This window comes from Mugil cephalus, chromosome 21 (assembly GCF_022458985.1).
Source record: "Mugil cephalus isolate CIBA_MC_2020 chromosome 21, CIBA_Mcephalus_1.1, whole genome shotgun sequence".
NCBI classification, from domain to species: Eukaryota; Metazoa; Chordata; class Actinopteri; order Mugiliformes; family Mugilidae; genus Mugil; species Mugil cephalus.
In genome coordinates this window covers 11,117,438-11,143,290 of record NC_061790.1, presented here as the reverse complement: position 1 = coordinate 11,143,290, position 25,853 = coordinate 11,117,438, and the positions used below count along the sequence as shown (strand labels likewise).

At 41.5% G+C, this 25,853-nt stretch overlaps 1 protein-coding gene across 2 annotated transcripts; it reads left to right on the top strand.

Annotated features, from left to right (window-relative positions):
- The first annotated feature begins 4,766 nt into the window (after positions 1–4,766).
- On the top strand, positions 4,767–25,225 carry hbs1l (HBS1-like translational GTPase). 2 transcript variants are annotated; one of them, XM_047573349.1, is made up of 19 exons: positions 4,767–4,961; positions 5,567–5,632; positions 5,819–5,950; positions 6,054–6,299; positions 6,671–6,742; positions 15,862–15,970; positions 16,163–16,416; positions 17,222–17,387; positions 18,112–18,229; positions 19,293–19,439; positions 19,754–19,828; positions 19,963–20,080; positions 22,294–22,362; positions 22,443–22,547; positions 23,014–23,104; positions 23,592–23,700; positions 23,842–23,942; positions 24,204–24,348; positions 24,433–25,225. In XM_047573349.1, exons 1-19 carry the CDS (start codon positions 4,919–4,921, stop codon positions 24,442–24,444), a joined length of 2,178 nt encoding a protein of 725 aa, XP_047429305.1. In that variant the 5' UTR covers positions 4,767–4,918; the 3' UTR covers positions 24,445–25,225. The 2 variants fall into 2 exon arrangements, with proteins under 2 accessions (XP_047429305.1, XP_047429306.1); XM_047573350.1 differs by lacking the exon at positions 6,671–6,742 and having other exon boundaries at positions 4,774–4,961.
- Positions 25,226–25,853: the final 628 nt, after the last annotated feature.

The window sequence follows — 25,853 nt, the reverse complement described above, 5'->3', positions numbered from 1 at the left end:
CACACACATATATATATGGCGTGTTCAATTACAAGGGAGGGGAAATACTTTCTGATGGACATGCTACTTTTTAAACCATTTAAACCGTTTAAACCAAAAATTTGTTTCCACTTCATACAAGCAACTAATATAAAATCATATACCCCATAGTAACAGAATAACATAGGCGGGATAGTGCATTTAATGTAAAAAGAAAAAAAACAACAACTAACTAACAAACAACACCGGGTTTGCTAAATGATGGTGGGTTAACGGTGGCTCCAGCGCACACAGCTACTGAATGTCATTTATAATACCAGGATTTACGAAGTGTCAGTGAAGGCATCAGGCTTTAGCACATAAACCCTGTCAAAGGCGCGTTTTGCGTGGTCGTCCGCGCTAAACCCAATTTGTCAACAATTTTCTTGACTAACTTCTCCTCTTTTGAAAAGGAGAAGGAAACTGATGTAAACAATAGGAATGGGTTATTTGGCATGAGGGGAAAGTGACTTGACAATGTCTTCAGTGCCACCTGTTTGAATGCCTACTGGTGTTACAGATGTTTCCCGGTGATAAAAACATACAAAAAACAAGTGTCTTATCGCAGCGTTGCGCCTACGTGAATGAAGGAACGCGGCAGCAATGAAAGGTTTCCTTGGAGTTTATGACACAGAAGTAGTGGGGCAACTTCATTTAAAGCATACCCGCTTTCATTTATGTCTCCGAGCTGTTCCTTAAGTTGCCTATTGAGTTCTTTGAATTTATGCAAAATGATCCACATATAAAATAGGAGCAAGTCGAGCCTGTTTTTCAGCTTCCCTCCTTTCACGATGAGCAATAACACGATTATTCTTTCTTAGTTATAGTGCATAACTTCTGCATTAATCTCCATTAAAGCAAGTGGCTGCTCGTGGATTATGATTATTTTGTTTTGGCTGAGTCCTCTTTTCTCCCAGCGCCTGGGCTGTCTTCGCTCAGCCATTCATTCACAGGAAGGAGGGGGGTTAATGCTTAATTTGTATAAATGTGTCTTCTCATTGTATTAGTTCCTCCAAACGCGACCGTATTGTCCTGGTCACTTATAATTATCATCACCCCAGACCAGCCTATTGTCCCAAGGCAGTCAACATAATAGTGAGCATATAAAGGGTTGCACACATGCGTATACACTTCACCATGGACTGAACATTTTTGTATTTGATGCCACAGCATATACAGCAGTGTACAGTTAAGCATATTCCAGTTTATAGGATTGGACATGTTTCTTGCGCGTCATATTAGAATCTGGCCAAGAGGGCACACATTTATGACATTACAAATGGTTTCAATTGCCATTATGGCTAATTACAGGCCTGTAATATAATGCATCAGATGGTTGCTAGGCTGCAATCACACGTGGGCTTCAAATCTTACGCACACCTGTGTACACACGCTTTATGCCAGTCATTTTGTGCCTCGAGGAGGTGGTATTTCTAATCTATTCAAATACAACTTTAATTATATAGCAGGTATCATGCAAGATTGCCATACAAGATGCCCCATAGAAAGAATAGCAGGTCAGTAAAAGAGACAGCACAAAGCTCTGTGCATTTACATTGCTTTTTGAGTAAGAAATTAATCATGTTAGTTAATTAATCATGTGTGTACCATGTGTGTTCTTTCAGACATTTAATAGAGTTTGCAACATTTTCAGGCTGCATGTCTATAGCTGTTGGCTGCACGAGCCCCAAGTGTGTCTTTTCCCTCGAGGGTAATATTAAAAACTACATCTTGTTATCTGAAACCAAATTGAAAGAAGGGAGCCAGGCTATGCAAATTCCCAAATAGTAGGTTGAGCAGGAAGCCAAAGACCCACTGACTCTTTAGCTGGGGACATTTGCATGGGCGCGATTGGACAGGTTAAGGCCAGGTATTGTGACGGCCGCCCCCTTTGCAAAGCATTGTGTGCACAGGTTGGCTCATTTGAATGCTTTTAATGATTGCTCCCGGGCCTTAGGTCTCATCCCACCAGGCTTTCAAATCCAGTGCTGGGAAGACCGAACAGATGTGGATTGTTAATTGTTTGGGCGTGTGTATGTGTGTGTGTGTCTATGTAAAGGCGTGCATTGGGGAAGGGCTGAACCCACATTAAACAGGTGGTGAATGTGATTCTTTATGGTTATGTGGTTAAGTAGATCCAATCTCTAACTTTAAGTAAAAATATATAAATCATATTTCTACATTACTGTGGTACTGCCATACACAAAATCCAGAAAACTTTTTTTTCCATATGTCTATAATTTGTTTTATTAAAAATACATGTATAATATATAGAAGTATATATAAAAAATATGAATTTGGTTTCAATTTTACAAACTGCCCCTAATAGTTTTCTTCATTCACTTCAGTTCTTTGGACTATCCCTGTAAAAGACTGCCATGGGTGTAGGTTTTGCATTTTCCCTCGGGGTGACTTCCTGTGAAAGACTCTTCCCATGATGCCTGGTGCCCTTGGCAAATTATGTAAAGCATTACCTCATACCCACTGCCAACTTTTAGGACTGACCCCCTCACCCGCTTGGTTCAAGCCTTTGTCTTCTGCAATTACACCAGGATTAGTCTGTTTTCAAATTTGCAATCTGTTGCCGACCAATTTGCAAGCTTTCACTTGATTCCTTACCTCTGTTTTCCATTAATTAACAATCTTTGTCTAGAATTTAGTAGAATTAAATTACAGATGAAAGGGTGAGGGATGCAAATCATTTTTTTTTTCGTTATAAAACAAATAAAAATAAATGTGAAAATGTACACATTAATATTATATAACAAAGCACCCATCAACTGATCCCCTCATTCTTCTTGCAATCTGTACACCCATCTGTTTAATCCATCTAATAAGCCCCCCATTATTTCCTTTAAAGAGCTCTCTTGCTTGCCACTGATTGATTGAGACTTCACATGAACACTGTGACCACATTGGCAGCGCAGATTTGACCAGAGTGCGCTAAAAGATGTTCAAAGGGAAACAAATGTTCACCTCCTTGTAAAGGTGTGAAAATCACACCTCAGCCCTGTTGCAGAAACATTTTTAGTCTGTGTAGTAAAATCTGACTGCACGTAGGAAGAAAAAAACATTTATTACCTACCTCACTGGGCCAGAGACTTTGTTTGTGCTTTTTGAACCGCAAAGGGTGATGTCAAACACGGACAATACAAAAAATAGCTGCAAACCGTCTTTTCATTTCAATACTGAGACTGTTTCTTCCTTTTCAGTGTGGCAATATGTTCCATTTCAACTTCATATCAGGTGCTCTTTGGTTTCAAAATGCCCTAGAAACATTTTAGTGATGCAGAGGAAGAATTCCCTCTGTGTCACCTGTGTGACCCTGTAAACTGAGCACGTTTGTATCTGTTAATTTGTCTGCATGTGTTCCATGTGTGCATGTGCAGTTGTTTATTTTGACATGTAGATGTGCAGCTAAGACTTCAAAACGCAGGAAGTGGAATTTTAAGAGGGGAAACCTCCACCCACTTAGAGACACACATGCACGCGCAGACACAGGCACACACTCTTAACCACTTTAAAACTTTTTGCACAGTAAATAATGAACTCCCAGACCAGCATCCTCTCCTGTTATGAATGATCCTTCCTGCTGCTCTTACTAACCTCCGTCAATTAAACCTGCTCTTCTTCAAACTGACAGTTGCAATATGAGCCATTCATTGTGAAAAGGTCTTTACAATTACCTAAGCAGACATCTTTCTTTATTCTGCTCTATTTTTAGTATGGGGAGACACGCCAAACCTCATATTTCATTTTGCGTGCAGATGTGCAAGTGTATACTTCCCCTGCATGGCTGGCAGTATCAGATGATTGTCTGACATTTTCACCATCTTCTCTTTCATCAGCACTATAGATGAGATCAAGTCAAAGTATCAAAACTCGTGCAATTATCTGCACGCGTATTTGTGACTATGAAGTGCATGTTGCAGACCATTTCACAGATAAACAAGTGAGTGTGCGGCATTGTGAACACACAAGCACGCACATCTAATTGCTTTCTCCTTTGTGGTAGACAGGCTATAGGTTTCTTGTGGTGCAAAGATAGTAGGAAAAAATGATGTCACTTCGGGGCGTGTTTGTACGAGGTGTAGAGTGTGGGCTGAGATGGGTCGGTCTCTTACCATAGGGCATAACCTTTGATAAAATGGTTTAGGCATTCACACCTCAAGACCACGGAAGGGATTGAAAATCACACATGTGCAGGAAGAGTCTCTCGTGTTCTCTCTGTGCACTGTTTGTGACCGCTTAATGTTCTTAGGCACTTATCCTGTGCTTTCTCTTTCACACTGATTAAATATTAAATGCTCGCATGAAACAGTGTGCAGTGTGCAGTCATACATTGTCTACATAATCTACATCTCCACAGCCGTCGCTATCTGCATGAGGTCTCTAGGTTTTTCTCTACGAAAGCTGAGATGAGAATACATTATAAATAAGTTTATTTCATTTTCAGGTATAGAACTCATGTACTGGCCCATGATAATCAGCAGACATAAAATGAATGGGAGTCAGTTTCTCTTTCTCTCAAAAAGGTGTGGTGGTAGATGGTGGTGCGTGTTCAGGAGGTCTGACTCCAGGGCCGCTTTGCCTAGAACTGAAACCGGAACTTACGTCAGCGAAAAAAAAAAATTATCTGAAATCAAGTTTTTATTTATTTATTTTTACGCTTTTTAATGTAACGAAAGGATATTGTAAAACAATTTACAGTCAAACTCACTTTTACCTCCAATTTAATTTATTATATTGCAAGGGTGAAGACTCGAATCTGACTTGCCTGCTACTGCACACAGCCTCAGCAGCAGCGATGTTAGCCGGGCGGTGAGACACATGTCACAACACAACAGTCTGTGAGACGAATAACTTTAACGTTGGGGCCGAGAGAGGACGCTTAAGCAAAATGTCTCGCCACAGAAATGTTCGGGGTTACAACTACGACGAAGGTAGATTGACGTTAACTCGGTGTTGGTGCCCGTTTAACATGACAAGGCCTCAAACGGCTAAAGACGTTAGCCGCTAAGCTACCAATTCTCAGCAGTTTTGTAGAGTGTAGCTTTAGCAGCTAACGCTAGCAAGTTTAGCTGGCAAGATAAGGTTGCTGTCGTGTCACTTGGCACTAAGTACAAAAAATGGTCAGCACAATACCATACTGAATCACGTACATGAGCTCTCAGGGCAATGTTTTGACGCTAAACACGGATGTGCCTATAAGTAATAACTTCGTTAACGTTTACTCAGGATAATAACAGCTACATGGCTAGCTTGCTAACTATGTATTGATTCCTCAGTGGTCCTAGCTATTTGTTTGTATGTTAGAAAGAGTATATGGATACTCCCTGTTATTAGTGAATTGTGAAGTCTCTCGGTAGTTACAGTAAAGGACCTGGATTCCAATTCAGAGTTTATTATGCGTCTCAAAGTTGCTGACAAAACAAACTGACAGCTGTTCCAATTGACTTTGCTGCAACTGCATGTTGTGTATAGGTATGTGTGTGCAACGAATAATGAAAGGCAAAACACATTTGAACCTCCTTTGTTTTTTTTTCAGACTTTGATGATGATGACATGTATGGACAGTCCGTGGAAGATGACTGCTGTATATCACCAGCCACAGGTTGGTTATCAATGATCAGCTCATCCCCTAATTTTACAACTGAATTTTACATCAAATATACTGTGCATTTATTTATCTGCAGGCAGAAACATTGGGGAAGAAATTTATTTCCCAGAGTTAATTTATTGAGTCACATCTTATAGCTTGCAATCAGCCAATAAGTGGAGATGTTTTTGGTTTATCCAGCGAATCAGTTCATCTACTCACGTCAAGGGAAGCAAGCACCAAAAGAGGAGCCATTAGAGGAGGAAGAATACGAAGATGAGGATGTTCCTATGTCTCCTACTGTCAACCACAACCTTGACCCTCTTGATCAAGGTAGTGTTATTCATTGTTCCTATTCATTGTTCATGCAACTACAGGTTTGTGATTAAAAATGTGCAAAGTGAGAAAAATCTAACATGGGTATTATAATCCGTAGCCAAGTTGTATTCCTGTCTGGACCAAATGCGGACTGTGCTGGGGGATGCAGTTCCAGATTCTGTCCTTAATCAGGCTGCGATCAGATGTGGATTCGACCCACAGAAGGCACTGGATGCCGTACTGTCTGAAGACACTAAAACAGCCCCAGTTGCCAGAAGTACAACTGAAGAGATGGCTTCGGTCGTGAAAGTTAGCCAGGAGAAAGCACCGCTTCCACAAAGAACCAAACAGGAGGCTGAGAAAGGTACGGCTGGAGTTGACCAAAAGAATTTTTTTTTTTATATTTGTTTAACAATTATTTCACCTGATTCAGCCACTGATTCAGTTACACATCAGGAAGATGTTCATTAGGGATGCTTAAATATTTTGATTGAAAAAAATAATTGTGCACGATCTCGCTATTTCAATGACTTGTTCATCAGTTACTAATTTAACATTATGCCGTTGATTTCAAATATAATTCATTAGTGTTGTGAAGTCACACATATTCAGATGTTTAACAAAATGCCTTCTTTCTGTTCTTTTCTTTTTTGTTCGTTGAATGATTCATCTGACTTCTGCTCTGTGGTCGTCTTGTCCCTCTTCTTCGACTACCTTTGGCTTTCGTAAGGTAAGGAGCCTGCTTGGCTGCTTCTCACACAGACATTACGTCCAAAGCACATAAACCTGAGGCAGAAGGACACAAATGTACACAACCAAATGCACCAAACTTACGTGACCTCCTACGTCAGACTGAACCCGTTGTTAGCAGCTTTGTAAATCAAAATTTAAAAGATAAAAGTGTTAGTCCAGTCATTAACACTGGTGTCAGTTTGGCACAACTTATGTCTAATCATGAGCAAAAAAGTATGGGGACAGGAGTAGCTGACATTTCCATATTAGGAACTTTTACCAGAGGACCTAATTCACCAGCATCCGTTGTGTTGAATCAGAATAGTCTTTCTCTAGGAACGTTGGCGTCTTTAAGTGTGTCTTCAGCTTCTCGTACCTCAGCTCCTTCCATACTTTCGGCGTCACTCAGTAATCTGTCACTAAGCAACCCCAAGGTAACAACTGTAAGCCCTTCTGTGGCAGCTCCTCCTGGGTTTGGGAGTCTCAGCTCGGTACTGCAGAACAATCAGCCCTCAATGGCAATTGGGACTGGACGTAAACCTATAGTGGCCGACCCTAAAGGAAGCCCATCGCTGGCTGATTTAATCCAAGAGCACTCGAATCGTAGCCCAACGCTCAGCAACTCCCTCCAAAGTGTAATTCCTACTGTAAAGTGTCAGGGAATGGCTGCACCAGCACAGACACTCTCACTGTCTGAACTTGCTTCCCAACACCAAAACAGCAGGATTCACTCCCATTCACCAAGCACTGAAAGACAAGAAAGCGCACTCTCCTTTCCTATTGCTCCCTCAGGCCTAAGTGGGACCTTGTCATTGTCTCAGCTAGCCCTGCAGCCTCAGACCAACAGTTCCTTAGTACATCATCAACCTGTCAGCACTGAATCTTCAGCAAATGCACTAAAGCAACCACCTGGCCTCTCTGAGCTGCTTCCTTTGTCACATTTGGCAACTGAACACAAAGGCAAAACCTCAACCACCTCAAATGGGTCACAGTACTCCCTCGCCTCGCTCCTTTTACCAGCAAAACCAGAGAGCGTTGGTGTGTCGACAGAAAGCACTGAGGGTGGTGCCATGGGTAAGCTCAACCACAAACCATACCACCAAATCTCCAGGCCATCTCAGCCGGGCCAGACTATTGATTTGAGTTCACTCATGGCCCAGTCACACGAAGCAGGCCTGCGTCCAGTCGACAGCGAACTCCTTTCACCGTCTTCTCCGACTTCCGTTTCCTTGGGGCTGAATCTTTCTGTTTTTGCGCAGCCTTCAGTATTTGCAATTGCCTTGTTTTTTCAAAGTCACAGACAACGGAAGAGGAGGAGGAACGTAAGGAGGGGAAAAATAAAAGGTCAAAGGACAGGAAGTGGTTACCATCCCTTCCTTTGTAAATCGCTGGACAAATCTAAAGAGCAGCCTGCGCCACTTCTCCCAATTGAACCTTTCTGTTTCGACACACCTTCGCCTGACGACATCGTACGTGCTAATCAAAGCAAAGCTTTCACAAGATAGACGTAAGGAAAGCACTTTATCCAGTTGCGTCAAGGTGGGAGCTAAATTGACTCGAGAGGAAAACCTCAAACGTTTGTGATAGATTTTCTTCCTCCAGTTAATTTAAACTGAAGGTGGTCAGTCCTTATCAGTTTTTTAATTGTGTCCCGCAATCAGTGGAGTAAAGAAACTTTTGGGAACAACTGTACAACAGAAGGACTGATCCGCTCAGTTAGGAACTGTATTCGAAACCGTATTACTACACCATTTATGTATTACTTTTTTGGAGGCAAGTAAATCTTTTGTTGCTATTACTAACAGGATAATAAAATCTACTCCGGCAGCTAAGTAAACTTTTAAAGGAGACTTAGTATTTTAAGAATATTAACAATGATTTTTGCATTTTAAAATTCAAATCTTATTTTTTGTATGCTTTGATAGCCAATGGCTTTTTAATTTTTGTAGTATTTGATCATAGCCTGGGAAATTTAAAGTGTATCTCTTTTGGTATGGCTTCTTTTCTAGTCTGAGCTGCATGAACCTTGAAAAGAGGAAAAAAAAAAGAGGTTGACTTTGTGTGCAGGTGTGCTGCATATTGGAATATGGATCAGTTAACCATTGTGCTGGTTTACTACTGCCTGTGTTTGAGATCATGAGGTTGACTTTTTGGTTTAGGGGACACCTGGAGATTTTCCCATGAGGGAACAAGAACACACACACGTGCATACAAAGTCACACACAGAAAAGTGAATGCTTTTAACAGCTTAATGTGGAAAAAAAAAAAAGAGTTTAATTTCAATGACGGCACAATGAATTAAAAGTGTTCTGAATGACTTCAAACCTCAAGTTAAAAAAAACAGCAACTTTTGTTACAGTGCACACATGAGATTGATTCACACTGGCTGTGTCATCACACGCTGCCAGATGTTAATTTGTCAATTTTGAAATAAAGATGTCTGAATTTATTTACACTGAATGCACCACAACCTAGGCTTATCCTCTTGTTTGTGTACGAGAGAGTTGCGTATAAGAACATACTTTTAGGCTTGTTTTATTGAACCAATTCTGTGAAACTTGTTGAAATATTTCTTATCGCACTTTCTAATATGAGACTGTATTGTATTGTGGGCACATGAACCAATACTCTAAGCTTTCAGCATCAATTTTAATAACATTCAGGGAATAAGTAGAATGTTTTTTTTTGTTTTGTTTTTTTTAAACTGTCATTGAAATGTTGAATGCTGAAATTTCTGTTGGTAGCTCCCATTTTTACTACTAAGTGGACACTTATCGAATTAAAGAAACTAATATTAAAGATTTGAGACTATTGAGTATTGTGAGCTTTACGAGGCCCGTTGTTCACGCCGCGTTTCAACCCAAAAACTCATAATCGTCCTGATGTTGTTGCCAAGACTCTGGTCTGCATTGTAGTTGTGAAACGCTACACAAAGGCTGATGTCAGAGTTTCCCGCACTACTTCATTGTTGCCTTAAATGTGAGCATTTTCTTTGGTTGCAGAGGTGTGGTGTGGGGGTACTTATGTGTAAACTTTATACAGGTGCAGAGAGCTGAGTAAACTGGACCCTGAGGGTGTCAAACATCGACTGGCGAGCCTGAGGGAAATGATAAATGGCAGATAGTGGAAATAATGACTAGTCAAACAGTAGAAGTCAAACGGGTTTCTTAGTGTACACTGAGCATAGTCCTGGGAGCATTGTGTTTGGAAATAATTAGGTCTATTAGGGATGTTGTGATCTCTTTTCTGAGTGAAGATCTGCCCCAGAGTATTTTTAGATCATGCTTCCTGGAAGTAAAGTGAAGCGTTTTATTAACAAGTGGGTTTGTCCAGCAACTGTTTTGTCCTTTTCTCTTAAGGCGAGCCACTGTGTGGGTTTGGGCAGGAAGCTGCAGTCTTGGAGAAAATGTCACCCAGAGCACACGTCGACTCGGCTCAGCAGCCGATCATCTTACTCTGTGTGTGTTGCACCACCTACGTAGGAAAATCTGATCATGTCTCTCAACTTTCACAGCTTTGTCAAAGGCTGTGACAGATCAAATCATTTTGTGTCTTTACAGGCTCTGCATTTCTGCAAGGCGTAGATGTTGCACAAACGCGCTTCTGTTGTGAAGTGGTGCCAGCATTGGAAAATATAATTTTACTCAGAGCAAGTGGTCAAAAGATAGCAGCCGTATTTGGACTTACATTCCATCAGTGCTTCTGCTTTGTTGTGGTGCAGAATGTCAAAGGACCAAAGGCTGAGAGGGAAACAATGTTCTTGACTTAGATGGAAAAAAATCCATTTATATTACAGGAAATGCAAGTGTTGGCTTCTGTGCTGTGGTTGAAGGCAATCAAACGTTAAAAAGGTTTTTAAGAAGTCGTGATAAGACAGTTTGCAGCACACACACGCAGTGACTTCAGAAATCATTGGTTCATTTATTGTCTACATGTTGTGCTGTTTGATTTTTTTTTTTTCCACTTCCATGTCGAGACGTGAATGATTTTGCGCGGCGTCTGCAGGGTAAACGTTTGCATGTGAGGGAGCACCATGCAAACGTTTGTCCACCCGGAACCATTTGGCCTGAGGTACATTTCACTCACAGCAGAACAAGCGAAGTAATGGTTAAATTTTGGAGGCAAACGTCACGCTGTTGTCAATGACCCTGCACACAGCTCAAAATAAACCGCTACCTCCAGAGGTGGACCTGGGTTTTGCCGTGGCCCCTACAGTTCCTTGACCAAACCACCATTGAAACTCTGCGAGCAAACCTCAAACGAATCCAGCAAAACTAGGAGCTGTTGGCAAGAAAGAATGGGTGAGAATCCCTGTGGTTTACGTACTGGCCCTGGTTGGATGCCCAAATGTTTTGCTTCCGTCTGGTTTCCTGTTTTTCATCATTTACTTGTTTAGGTGTTCACGAGCTTGAGCGTTCTTGTAGAATCTCATTGGTTAACGTGATAGGACTCTGCAGAGGCCGAACAAGCCAATTGGACGACTGGTGAAAACTCAAACAAGTCAGACTGCCTTTGTTTTAGCATTGTTTCAGATATCTGGAAAGTAGAATTACCTGTTTGTGTATGTTGTGATTGTGATTGCACAGATTTCTCATTTGAGATTAATGTTGTTTGACCTCGGTTGTGTTGAAACTTGTTTTAAGACTAAAATCACAGTAGGTTTTAAGAGGATAAATTAGTCAGAATTCGGGCTCTCCTTAAATCATAATCACTTTGCACTAGCACGTTTTGTCCCATAACATTAAGCTAAGCAATGAATCCTTCAAAAAAACAAACAAAAAAAACTGCACCGTCTTCTTTTTTTTTTCCACTATAGGTACATAAATCAAACATGATGAAATCGCATTGAGTAAAATGTGTTGCTCTGTGCAGTAAATACTGAGAATCTAAAAGCGGTTCATCTGAATTTAGGTTTATCTTTTCAAACAGTCTGCGTGTGTGTCACTTCAGTATGGGTTGAAAGTAATGATTTCTTAATTTAGAATTATGATATAGTTTCAGTTTTCATCCCATGATTTGTGAAGGAAATGTGTCATTAAAGAAATGTGCTGTCTAATTCAAGGCAAACGATGGTATCGTACTCTCATATAAAGCACCCCATTAAGGACGCACTCGGGTAAAACGGTAAACATAGACTTTACAATATAAAATTATGTACGATTACAATATCTAATAGAAAAAAATGCCAAACTCCATCAGGTCACAGAGGCATCATCGATTTCAAACGTTTCATTGCAGCAGCCATTGCTGTGTGTGACTGAAATCACTTTGAATTATGCACAAAATGTGCAAGTCCTTAGCTCCTTTCACAGCTTCCTATTTCGTAAGGAGTCACCAGAAACAAACCTCACGTAATCATCACCGTGCCCAGTGGAGAACACAGTTGAGAAGTCGCCATAAAGAGTGGATGTTTAGTATCGCATGCGGTAGTCTTTCTTCATTCTTTGGAAACATCTCTATTAATCACAACATGCACCAACCAAACTCTACAATGATGTTAAGCAGGGCAGCACTGAACAGATATTAGGTAAACTTATTTCATTTTTGGTGAAAACAAAAAGTCAGATTATTACAGTCCTGATTTGAAATCTAAAATCCCCTTATTAGGTGAGAACTTTCATATGGTCTGTATGAGTCAAGGTTGACTCGAGATCTTCTCAGTAGGTGGGAGTGGAGAATGAGGAGCCTAGTTCAGCGGCAGTACTGACACACTGTGTTTGTGTGTGACTCATCCTGAAAGGGGTCAAATGGGTACTTTTCCCCTCAACCAGCAATCTCATTTCCTTCACATTCATTTTCATTCATGTGTTTATTTATTTTGCTGTTTTAAATGAGAAACTTAATTGGCTCACTGATGTGTCTGTAGTTTGTAGCAAAAACAGTGCGCTTCTGTGTACACAAAACTGTGCCTGAAGTTTTACTCGATCCTTTTCCACTCGCATGAGAAGACTAGAGGCAAGTTGAACGCGTCTTTCGCAGCCTTTAGCGGCCTCAAGTGGTAGGGAGACTCATAACCTCACATTTCTCTCCAGAATTCACTTTAATGTTACACTTTTGCTTTGCTGAAAATCTTCCATGGTGATGTTATCAGGATAAATGTTGAAATGTCTACTGTATTCTATAATCATTTACACCGATCAGCCGCAACATTAAAACCGCTGACAGGGGAAGTGAATCACATTGACCGTCTTCGTGTTGTGTTGGGAAATCTTTGGACCTGGCGTTTGTGTTGATGTCACTTAGACATGTACCGCCCACTTAGACCAGACCAGGCACCCCCACCCTATAGCAATGACACCCCTTGAAGGTGTTGACCTGACCTCCAAATTCATAGGACCCAAAGGCCCCCACTAAAAACATTCTGATGCCAGACACCACTGAACAACCTCAGAAGGTCCATGTCTATTCTCTGATGAGTCGCGACTGTATTATGAAGGTGGTCATAATGTTACGCCTGATGTGTGTATAACGTGAGTATGCACCTGATTAGATCTCGCTCCATCCCTCTCTCAGCTCTTGTGTACCGCATTGTTTTGTAAGCCTTTTGGTCATCCCATTACCTAATCGTTCTCTCTTTACAATTTTAAATTTGCCTGCACACTTGTGTGTGTGTGTGTGTGTGTGCGTGTATTTGGACGGGGGGAGGGAGGATTGGTATTTGCATATCCTGGGCGGACTCCTTTTATCCTGTGCTCAGTTGGGCCCTTGGGCCAAAGTGTACGATGACTCATTCCTCCCCAGCTACCGCCAAGGGTCCCCTATACTGGAGAAATCCTGGATGGGAGGACGCCAACTGTTTACCTGCCAGTCCAAACTGTGTGAAGAGATCCTGTTCCGAGCCCCTGAGCTCCATGGCACGGAATAGCTGCTCTCTTGCCACTCTCTTGTTAATGCTTCCCTGAGGCAGGTTACCACACACACAAAAAGAAATTAGGCTTGCAAGTCAGGTGTTTGCAGAGGCGTTGCAGTGTTTTGACAGATCAACATGTCCGGTAGCTATAAAGGGGGTTGTTGATAGTTTAGGACCTCAGGGGGAGTGTAACAGGGTGTGCCTGTCTGTTTTACCCCAGGTTAAAATATAGAGGTGAAGATCTGGGAAGAAAAAAAACCCTTCTGGTATGGTTTATTTTGAGTTTTTTTTTTTTTTTTTTTGTAAGTTAAGTTATCTCAAATGTACTTGCTAGAATTAAACTGTTTGTACATTTTGCAGCTGATGCTCCATAGAAGTAAAGTGCATGGTGCTTGGTGTCCCGTTTGAGGCAGGTGGTTGAAACCTCCACGTCACTGTGTAGGGACAAGAAAAGCCCCCAGCTGCAGGAAGAACCCAAATTCCCCAGACAATACTTTTTCCATCTCATGTTGCTGCTGACGATAGAGACCTCAGCGGCGATGGAGGCATTTCAGATGTATCCGTTACTTGAATCTACTTCGAGAACAGGCAATTTTCACAACATCCCGCGTAGCCAAGATCGAGCCATTCATCATCCAGGTTTTTTTTTTTTTTTCTCCATATTTTAATCACATGCGCATCTCTGTGGGAATGAGCAGCATGTAAATGGCATTGCTTTAAAAGGAAAAAAAGTGCAGCCTGACTCGTGTTTCAGAGTGAAGGGGACTTTTTTTCTGTGTGCATAACGAGTCATTCAGAGACTGCTTGGTTAGAGAAAGTCCTTATTAATTCTCTTGAATCACACCTCTTTCCTCTAATTTTCCCTTGGGGTATTTTTTTTTATGATCAATAAACTGCATAAAACATGCAGGGATGCACACAAAAGTTAATATTTAGTAAATGATGAAATGCATGGTTAGACTGAGCTGTAAGGAGAACTGTAACAAGTTTTAGAAAACCTGTGTCAAAGGGAAGGAAACTGAACCAGTACTTTTCTTATCTATCTTCACATCTAATTAATGACTAATTATGCTAATTATTGTATGTGTTGCAGCAAGATCAGCGGGGACAGTGTGTGGGAGTTGGGTCTGTTCTGGTACTAACAAAAAATATATGTAAAAAAAGATTAACTGATGGAGGCTGCACTTTATCGTCAACATCACCTCCTCAAGTCGTGACAAGAATCAGCCATCCTGAACTGCTTATATGGACTTTTTATTTTAATCAAACCCGGATGCGCGTGTGAGATAAAGCACACATTCACCTCCAGCCGTGCACATGCAGAGATGACACCTTTTCTAAAGATTCATTCTGCGAAACGCTGTGTCACACTGATCTATTTACGTGGAGACAGGAGGCAACGGCCACTTCAGAAATTAACCCTTTCAGAACCAGGATGTCAACGACGCACAGATGCACTTTGCGCACTCGCTGTGCAGTTGGCTTGGCTGTGCAGCCCGTCTAAATGAATCAGTAACAGGTTGATATGACTTGAACCGGTGGCCATTTGGGACTGGGATGACAAAGCAATGACCTCAGACATCTTTCTGGTGCAAAATATGAACTGCCAATCAGCTACATAGGAAGCGCAAAGTGCAAGTCATTGTAGCGCACTCTCACTGATCTTAAGAATATGTACTTTTTTATATACTATATATAGAATAATCCGCTGTATATGTGTCTGTAATGTACGTCGCTGAATGCGTTATCTAGTTGTTTTCTAATGAAATAAATCATGACAAAATAATAACATTTTAAAAGGAAAACGTGCATTCAGCTTAAATATGATGTTTTGGGGATTGCAAGGTTGATAAAAATATAGTTGGCGTAATGACATAAGCTCCTCCACTTACTGTAAAATTTGAACTGATTGAAACACAGATCTCTTATCTTGCGCGCTACCTGACAAATCTAGAAAAATCTACGTGCAAGCGAAGGCTGCAGAACGAACCTTGCGCTCTTATCTCGGCTGTGAAAGTTTTGTTTTAGTATTAAGGGACTGAACTAAAGAGTTTTTTTCATTAATTTCCATAAAGTTTGGGTGCAATAGATGCAAAATATGCACATGCATTTGCTTGCTCTTCCTTTTAGAGATGGATCCCATGAGATCTCCTTTTATGTCCTAACCGAGTTCAGAAAATGTTTGCATATTTGGAGGGTTTGGAACAGTTCTTATGTTTTGCACAGTTTTCCTATAGGTTCTGTAGGTTTTAATGGGTTGAATAAAAATAAAGCAGTGCACTTAACGGCTTAAGTGTTGGCATGTAGTTGAGTCATGAATGTCTTTTGTTCCTCACTCTCCTAGCTAAAGGCAGAGATGCATCCCACAATAAACTGGACTCTGAAGTGGTACCCAAAGTGGCACGAATGACTGTCTCTGGCAAGAAGCAGACAATGGGCTTTGACGTCCCCAGGTATCTCAAATTTCCCTCCATTTCCACTGGAAATCATTCATCTTTTGGCAATATTATAATTTTATTTAAAAGCGACCGTAAATTTGGAGGAGCTTTGCAGTTAACACGAGAGGGCGTGGTCGTCTCGCTCAAACTTTCATGTTTAGGAGCAAATCTGTGTCTCCGTAACCCTGACTACAACTCTCTCCTCAGCTCAGGGGAGAACGGCGTTGCTGCCGCTTCGGCACGCCGAGGTGGCAGCCCCGAAAATGCCGCCTCGGCGCCTGCCACGGAGGCCCCCTCCAAACGTCCCGAGACGCCATCCAAAGGGTCAAACGGAGAAGAGGCGTCGGCGGCGGCTCCCACCCCGGGACGCTCCTCCGGGAAGGCGAGGCAGGCGATCAATATCAAGGCCGAGCTGGAGAAGAGGCAGGGGGGCAAACCTCTGTTAAACTTGGTAGTGATAGGTAGGAAAACGCACAATTCGCGCGGCTCGTAGCGATTTACACAAAAAAAAATGTAGTGCAGCTTAACGCGAAGGAAGAAGACATTTGCAACAGGTGCCAATGTCATTGCACCCTGTCCTCCTATGAACAGAGACCACATGTGGTGTATATACAGTGAGTTTTCTACACTGTCAGTAAAAACATCAGCATTTACATTGCTGCTTCTGTTGTTGTAATTTCTGAAAGACCGACCAGGTTTTCCCCCAGTATTCTTGAACTGGTCTTCACTGTCTGACATGTCAATTTACAGTTTGGTAATTAATCATTGTGAAGCACCCCCTTTCTCCCTTTTCGTCTGCCCTCACTGGGTGTGTGTGTGTATGTCGAACCTGAATGGTAGTGAATGAGTCGAACTTCAGACCGACACAGTTGCTCAATCATATATTCTCAGTTACACCAGAAAAAGTGACTTGGTAGTTTCAGAAGTGCAGATGATTCTAGTTTCCCACAGCCTGTGAAACCTTTCGTTTTACCACGGCCCTCTCCCTTCCCCCCCTCACCTTCCCCTCAATCCTTGTTCCCATTTCTGTCCGCCTGCTCTCCGCTTGTGCAATTCTTCTTATTTCCTTCTCCCGCCTGTGGTTTCCCTTCGCCATGTTTCATCTTCTCCCTTCCCCCCACCTGTCTTATCACCCTGTGCAGATTCTTCCTCTTTCTCTTTATCTGTCCCCGTAACTCGCACCTTTTCTCTTTGGTGTTTGCTCTCTTCACAGTAGCTTCAGTCCTTAACCTCTTGGCTTCATCACGTTGTTCTGTCTCTCTGCAGGCCATGTCGATGCAGGTAAGAGCACACTTATGGGCCACCTGCTTTATCTGCTCGGCAACGTTAACAAGCGCACCATGCACAAGTATGAGCAGGAGTCGAAGAAGGCGGGAAAAGCCTCCTTTGCCTATGCTTGGGTCCTGGATGAGACTGGCGAGGAGAGAGACAGGTACATGAGGAGCATGAAATTATGAATTTGCATAGAAAATACGCACCTCATTTACAATTCCATATTTTATCAGTTTTAATTATATTGTTTATTTCAAAATACCATATAATATGTCCTAATATTCCAGTCTTTTCTTGCTGTGTGCTCCTTGATAAAAGAAAAAACACAAACAACAAAAGAAATCTTATGTTCAATTATTAATTTAGAGGTACTGGCAACCTGACACAATCCTGTCCTGGATGTGATCTTAGAAACAAAACTACGATTTATGCATTTTTTCTTTCTTACATCAGTAGTTGTTGCCACTGATGGTAAAACGTTTTACATGGAATATGTTGTATTTGGAAAAAAAAAAAAATACTATATGCGCATTCTTGCGCTCTCTATTGTTGTTGCTCGAGTGAAACGGAAGCGAAATATGGCAGAAACAGAAAGTGACTTGGGTGGGATTCCATATTCACTTATCAGTAAGTTCTGAAGCAGACGCGTAATGCTCAAGAGCCTCGCCCAATAGATGTTTGAAGCGAAACTGTCCAGGGCTTTAAATCTACATTGCCTTATAAGGCATGCCATCTAGTCTGCGCACAGTTTACAGGACCACTGCACAGTTTTCGCATTTAGATGCAAGTTTGTCGGACTTACCGAAGCTATATCTTTACCGGCTAGAATCTTAATTAAAAAACAAAATAGAAAAATAACTCTAAACTGTTTCTGTGGTCTCCAGAGGTGTGACAATGGATGTGGGCATGACTAAGTTTGAGACAAACTCTAAAGTGGTGACTCTGATGGATGCCCCGGGACACAAAGACTTCATTCCCAACATGATCACAGGAGCTGCACAGGTATCCCACACAAAACCTGCACAATGTGTACAATTCCACCACAGGGATGGCGCAGTCCTTGTGTGTTCTGGTTCACAAATTCACAAAGCCTCATTTAGGATTTCATTTAACATTTTAATACTCTGGCTTACAAGTGACCTCTAACTGTTACAGAAACACAAAAAAGTGAGCAACAGAACACGGGTGAACACTGAAAAATTCCAAGGAATTTAAGACATTTATGAAAAATGCATGGGATGGATTTAGTGTAGAAGAAGGCGGGCAGCCGAATAAACGCCTAACTCTAATAAAGTATCAAGAGATTCTCAAATAATGATCTACAAATCCATCTCAACCATTTAATATAATCTTAAAAAAAAACTTTCCAAACCGATTTCTGACTTTGCAAATCTCCTTTCTGTACACCCAGCCTGCCGCACCCATCGCAGCGTGATTAGACATCCCTTCAGTGGTTTTGGGTGTTGGTAGCACAAGGTGTTTTTGCAGGCATGGGTGTGCTTGTCTGTGTCTGTTTTGGGGAGCTCGTGTAATTTCTCCTCTTACCATATGACTGTCCTCACGTTCAACCTTTTCATGTAGTGACTAAGGGGTTTCTGTTTTAGGCAAATCAAGGTGTCAGTCTATCATGGTCTAGTACGATAAGTACAAGCAGACGTTTTCGTGTCAATTTTAAACCATATTTGTGCATCCACACCCTCACAATGATTTTTACTTGATTTTCAATGTGTTTTTTTTTTTAAGTGGTAAATGTGTTAACATCATTTGAATAGAAATATATAAATATTTGGCAGAGAATTATGGGGATGTAATATCTTTTGACACCTGCTTTATCCTTTTATGGTATTTATGTGAAGATCTGATCTGATCTGATCTGATCTGTTAGAAATGTTTTCTAATATGATGCACACACACATGTGTTAAAACAGTGACAGCTGTTTAATTAAAGTAAACTGAGTGTGGGATATATCAAAGTGTGAGATTTTCTGCCTCTGCAGAAACAGATGCTCACTTTTTAAAGAAAAAAAAAAAAATGTTATCCTTCCCCTCGGCTCTCTTTCTCCAGGCCGATGTGGCCGTGCTCGTGGTGGATGCCAGCAGAGGGGAGTTCGAGGCGGGCTTCGAAGCAGGCGGTCAGACCAGAGAGCATGCCTTGCTGGTGCGTTCGCTTGGTGTGACTCAGCTGGCCGTAGCCGTCAACAAGATGGACCAGGTCAGGCATCCTTCACAGTATTACCCACACACTTTTGGGATCTTTTTTGGAGTTCACTTTGCAGATATGATGCCTAACACATGGAGAAAAAATTAACTTTCACATGCACACTATGGTAAAAAGAAATTGGCATATTAATATATATAAATACCAATAACGGGAAAGAGAAGGCATCGGGGACATGTGTGAAATTTGTGTTTACTCACCAGTTTTTATGCTGACACATTTCCATTGTAAAACTAAAGGGGAAACTTTCTGTCTGTGTATTGTTCCTTCTCCCTTTATACGTGTGTGTGTGTGTGTTTACAAATCAGGTAAACTGGCAGCAAGAGCGTTTTCAAGAAATCATCTCAAAACTCGGACATTTTCTCAAGCAGGCTGGATTCAAGGTGAGCTGGCTCCAGGGCGTTTGACGCATTGTGATACTTCTGCGTCGGTGTGTCATGTGCCGCTTTAGATATCTGGCCTAAAAGAAGAATTCTCCTGCTCTGTTTTTGATCCTGGGTTTTATCTGCTTTTCCAGGACTCTGACGTTTTCTACATCCCCACCAGCGGCCTGTCAGGTGAAAACCTCACCACCAAGAGCACGGTGTCACAGCTCACCTCTTGGTACTCTGGGTTCAGCCTGCTGGAGCAGATTGGTAAATGCACGCTGGCAGTACTTTCGCTGCCCAAAGCGTTTCCTGCCTTTTGTCTCTGAAACCCCGTTTTCTCTGTCAGAAAGTTAAAATACATGAGTTGCATTTTCACACTTTGCTTGCAAATGTGTGAGAAGACATGATGAATCATTCTCAGTTTTTGTGCTTGCATTGTCAGTGCCCAGCTGTAGTCATGAAGACTTGGATTGAATATTTTAAAGCTTCTTAAATATAAAAAACAACCAACACATTCAAATCATTCTGCTAAAGACTTTACCGTCTTGAAGGTTTGTCCTGAAACTGTCACCAAAAAGTGTTACTTTGCTAACAAGCGATCACTTCATTCAAGAAAGTTTCTTAAACATGGATACATGGCTATAAAAACGATGAAAGAATATATATCAGCAGCATTTATAGATTTGCTAATTAAATGCAGTGTTTTGTGGTTTTGTTGCTGCCCTAATCAGGAAGAAGGACATTTACTCATATCTCTCTGTCTTTCTGAAACTATTTTTTTTATACCAGCTTGGCATGCAAATGCTACAGGAGTGCTTTCTGAAATTTCTACCAACGTTGAAGTATCTGTTTCAACCATAAATAGATTTTGCTAATATCAGGCGAGACAAATACACAGTGATTTTATTTATAATGCACACTTAAAACCTAGAGGTAATGCAAAGTGTTTTAAAGTGCACAGTAAAGGGCAGAGCAGAGTAAATAAGTTGCCCCATATGAAATGCAGTAAAAAAAATTGCGGCACGTAACCTAATCAATCAAAGGACTGCTGTAAATTTAGATTGGAAAGGTGTTTCCATGTGTGTGCAGCATCAACAGCTGAAAGCAGCTTCGCAGCTGTTTGGATCTTACTTGCAAATGGCAACTTCCTCAAGTGCCCTGCTACATTTAGATTTTTCAAAGAAGAAGAAAAATGATTTATGAACTGGCAGCATGAATACATTCTAGGAGTACACTTAAAGATGAAAAATTGCTAAATAGTCCATTAACTCGACCTGAAATGAAATAAAAACTATTGCTCGGTTTGATTCCAAACATATAAAGTGGAGTTTATGCCTGTGCGGGTCTAGACGCACATATCTGACGTTGGTGAAAGCCATTTATACTTGTGCACTCGTCAGTCTGGCCAAAATTTCGCCAAAAACACAAATGCTTATATCTCTGAACCTCCTCAGTTAACCATCTTAATTTATCCAAAAGCAATCAGTGCTGAGACGGAAAAGCACTCGGAAATACTGAAGTGGAAGCACGCTACTACCAAGCGGACCAGTCACAGCTCTTGAAGCAGAATCCTAAACTGCCTATAAGCACTGATAGATCTTAAAGTACCACAGTCTTTCGGTGAAAGATCCCATTATGTGTCATCTACACAGCTGCGCTATGTCAAACAGTGTTTTTATCAGCTGTGATTTGACGCAGGCAGCTTTTACAGGCTGAATAACGGTGGCTCGAAAATGGAGCCGTGGGGTACTCCTATGTGCCATGGTGATCAGTCCTGATTTATAGCACCTGATGGTAGCACCTGATCTGAGCCATATGTAGACTGGCCCAGATAATCTCACTCACTGTTTAATGGGCAAGAGTGTGAAAGGCTACAGTGTGTAGTACAATGTAGACTCTAAGTGAAGATTAGAGACGGATCAGTAATTATTCAACACTGAATGAATGAAAACTACCTTTCTTCAAAAGACTTAGCACGGAGCATTTACTATTTTTAGCACATCCATTTCCAAGCACCTGAACAGCTTGTTGAGTATCAAAATTAAGTCGTGACATCCTCTATAGTTTTAATATTGAAAGCACTAATTGTTGATGCAGTGATATTTCCAATTTGATGGTGTACAAGTGTAATATGTTACGTTTTAGACATTGTAATGCAGTCGGTTCAAGCTAACCATGGTCAGGAAGGTTTATGTAGTCATCTTTAAATCTGACGGGGATGATTGTTTGAAAAAAATCATCTTTGTGTGGAATATTACAGAAGAATTATTGCTCATTGCTGCGCCGAATGATGTTAAACACCGGAATGAACAATTTTCTTCAGAGTTTTGCATATGCTACTTACTCACAGTCTGTCTGTTCAAGTCCTGACCATCCGAAAATGATTCACCGTACGTCTACCCTGGTCATGATACTTCTCATACCAATATTTCCTGTTACTCATTGTTTACTTCCTTTTTTGTTTCTTTCCCTTACTAAAGATGCATTTAAAGCTCCTAAGAGGTCCGTGGACAAACCTTTCAGACTGTGTGTCTCGGATGTGTTCAAAGGTAAAGTCAGTGAATGCTGTGCAAAATAAATTCACGCATCGTCCCTTTTCGTAGCTCAGCGCCGCTTTTTCTCTTCCCAGACCAGGGTTCAGGCTTCTGTGTCACAGGGAAGATTGAGGCTGGTTATATTCAGACAGGAGAAAAAATACTAGCAATGCCTCCCAATGAAACCTGCACTGTTAAAGGTACGTACTCATTTCTAGGTGCTGCCGTGCTTGGATGGTGGCTGATTTATGGGCTTCGCTTTGTTATGAAATTATTATGAAATCCTCATTCAGACTCTGTTTAGTTCAGTACCATGTATCTGCAGTAGTTGCTGAAGATGCAGTTTTTATCTCAGAGATGCCCGGCCTGTTGTGCCGGCAAGAGTGCCACAAAACTCCCTGAAACGCCCACCACACAGGTGGAAAGTTTTTTTTCCATCATCTACAAAGGGCGTTTTTGTAACCCTAACAGAACACCTTTTATCTGTCCTGTTTCAACAGTAGTATGATAATAATAAATGCAAGAAAATGCACACATTTGATACAAATCGCACGTAAAAAACAAACCTAATTTGCCCTCTTGAAGTATGTGTGAGTGACTTTATGGGGATCAGCGCTGCCATCCTATGGCAGCAGGGGGACTTACAATCTGCCTCTGCTGCTGTAGGGATAACTCTACATGATGAGGCTTTGGACTGGGCTGCAGCTGGAGACCACGTCAACCTGACCGTCACCGGCATGGACATAATCAAGATCAAGTAAATAAATAATTACCTGGTGTACACATGATCTCAGGTTAAATGAGCTGAGCCTGTGTGGTTGTGTGGATTCCACAACAACAGCAAATGACACTTATTTCTGTTCATTGTGCAGTAGAAAGAGAAGTAAAGTTATCACTAGTCGCATCATTTTATTGTTTACTAACCCTGTTTTCTTGTGGGTTAATGTTTTTTGGGTAAAGGTAAAGATCCCACTGGCCTATCAAGTTGTGTGGGTGGACTTTATACTTTATGCTGAGTAACGGTGATGTAGTCATACACGTCTTCTAAATACGTCTGAACTGACTTTGTTTTCAACAAAATGACTGATTGGTTATAGGACTACATTGTTATATTGAGTTATTGAAACGGGTCCCATAATGAAAAAGAACTGTCTGTGTACCCCAGACTATTTATGTGTATGAGTATAAGACAAGTTTTGTTTTGTTTTTTGTTTTCATTTTATTGTGTAACTGCTTCTGTCCAGTGTTGGCTGTGTGTTCTGTGATCCCAAGGAGCCAATTCGCGCTTGCACCCGATTCAAAGCTCGAATCCTCCTCTTCAACATTGAGATCCCCATCACGCAAGGCTTCCCTGTAAGAGCCAGAAAACACACAACCACTTCACCATGCACCCAGCGCTTTATTTATGACATTTTAGTATTATTTTATATGGAACTTCAGCCCTGTTTCTGTGTTAAATATGTGACTTATAGCATGTTTCTTTACTGTTTTTAGGTTTTGCTGCATTACCAGACAGTCAGCGAGCCGGCAACCATTAAGAAACTAATTAGCGTTCTGCACAAAAGCAGCGGCGAGGTCCTCAAGAAGAAGCCAAAGTGAGTCTTGAGATCGGTGCCATTGTGTTGCATTCGTTGCGGTCACTGCTGCATTCAAGCTACCCTGTGAACTTAACCTACTTACCAACAACTTAAAAATGTGTTGCTTAAGAGCAGTCTGTGGGAGGATAAAGTGGGGTTTTGTCTTATTTTTTAGGGCAGCAGTTTCTAAATTGAAAGCGACAGGATTAAATAAAGAAATGACTAATTTACCGAATGGAGTAATGCTGGAAAATCCCTTCCTGTTCCGTTTCTGTGAAGGTGTTTGAGTAAAGGCATGAATGCGGTTGTGGAGATCCAGACTCAGAGGCCCGTGTCGTTAGAGCTGTACAAGGACTACAAGGAACTGGGCCGCTTCATGCTGCGATACGTCGGCTCCACCATCGCCGCGGGGGTTGTCACTGAGGTAACGTGCAACTCTCTTATCTGGATCCCGATACGGCTGATAAAATGTCCTCACGTATTTTTTTATTTTTATTTTTTGCCACAGATCAAAGCGTGAGCACCATTTCCGTCGATGCAGAGGCAGCCACGAGCTTTCTCTGGAGACTGCATGCAGCCAGAGACAAAGTGCAATTCCTCATGGAGTCAGAGCCTCACACTCGTCCATCCTATAGTTTTTCTGTCTGGTGCAGCAGCCGCTTCGCCTGACCCGCTCTGATCAACACTTGCTGCACAGATACCAACCACGTGGCAACGCAAGGAGCTCAGAATGCATGCACCAGTTCATCCTGACCCTGAGCAGCCTCCTCTGTTAAACTACTTCACACTTCCCCCTCGTGTCTGAACATCTGTTCCTCTGAAATCTCTCTTTGATCAAGCCAAATCGATAACCATCAGACTCGAAAGACGATCCCACCGTGCTGAGGTCTCCACGGTGATTCATTTCACTGCGTTCTTCTTGAGCGAGCTACGGCTGATCGTAAAGTCTTGGCTGAAACTGATGACGCTGCTTTATTTGAGCGGTGACGGTCCAGATGTAGAGGTTAAAACGAGGATCTCTTAATTAAAACTAAATCCGATGAGAAGGTGTTAACACACGTGGGACTTAATGGTTAAAGGTTTTTATTTTTTTATTCATTTAAAATTACACAGACAGTGGAAATGAGGTTTAGAACAACATTGAGATGTTTATCTCTAACAAAGGCGGAGTAGATAATGAACAAAACGAAAAATTCTTCTTCCATCTGGAGAAAGACGAGACTTCTCATTGACGCTAACAAGTGATAATTAAAATGCTTCTACGACGGAGGTTTTCAGTAAAGCAGTGCTATTTAACGGTTTCTTTGTGTTTCTTTTCAAACTAAGGGTCAGTGGTGTGAAAAGAACATCCTGCGGTGTGAGGTTTGATTTCATGTGTCCCTTTCTGTTAAAGCCATTTCAATGTGAGAATCCTGCAAGGACAGTGACACACAAAACACAAACACAAAACTCTGGACAACTCTTTCAGCCCTGGCATATGCTAAAACTAAGTAGGAAGTGAGAATGAAGAGGTGGTCATTTCCCATCAGGCTTGGCAGTGACACAGCTGGGGTTATTCCTGCTGGAGCGGAAAGCACCACAAAACACAGACGTCAAGAATGCATCATCGTTGTGTGCATGAAAAAGAGATTTAAGGCGTGACACTTATCGGGTTATCCTTACGAAACCCTTGAGGCAAACTTGTTAAGTTTTTTTTTTTTACACTAGTGCATGCGTGTCAGTGACGCCACCGCCACCAAAATTTCCAATTAAAGTTGAATGAAAAAGACAGGAAAGATCGGATGAGAGGAGAACTGAATCACCGGTGGCAAGTCAGTGTTTCCGTTTTCCAGTTTCCTTTGGCGCAAAACGTTAATCGAGAGCATCCTCTAAAAAGCAACTAGGCAACAATCAGTGGTTTATCTTTGTGCAGCTTATGACTGTCGACCT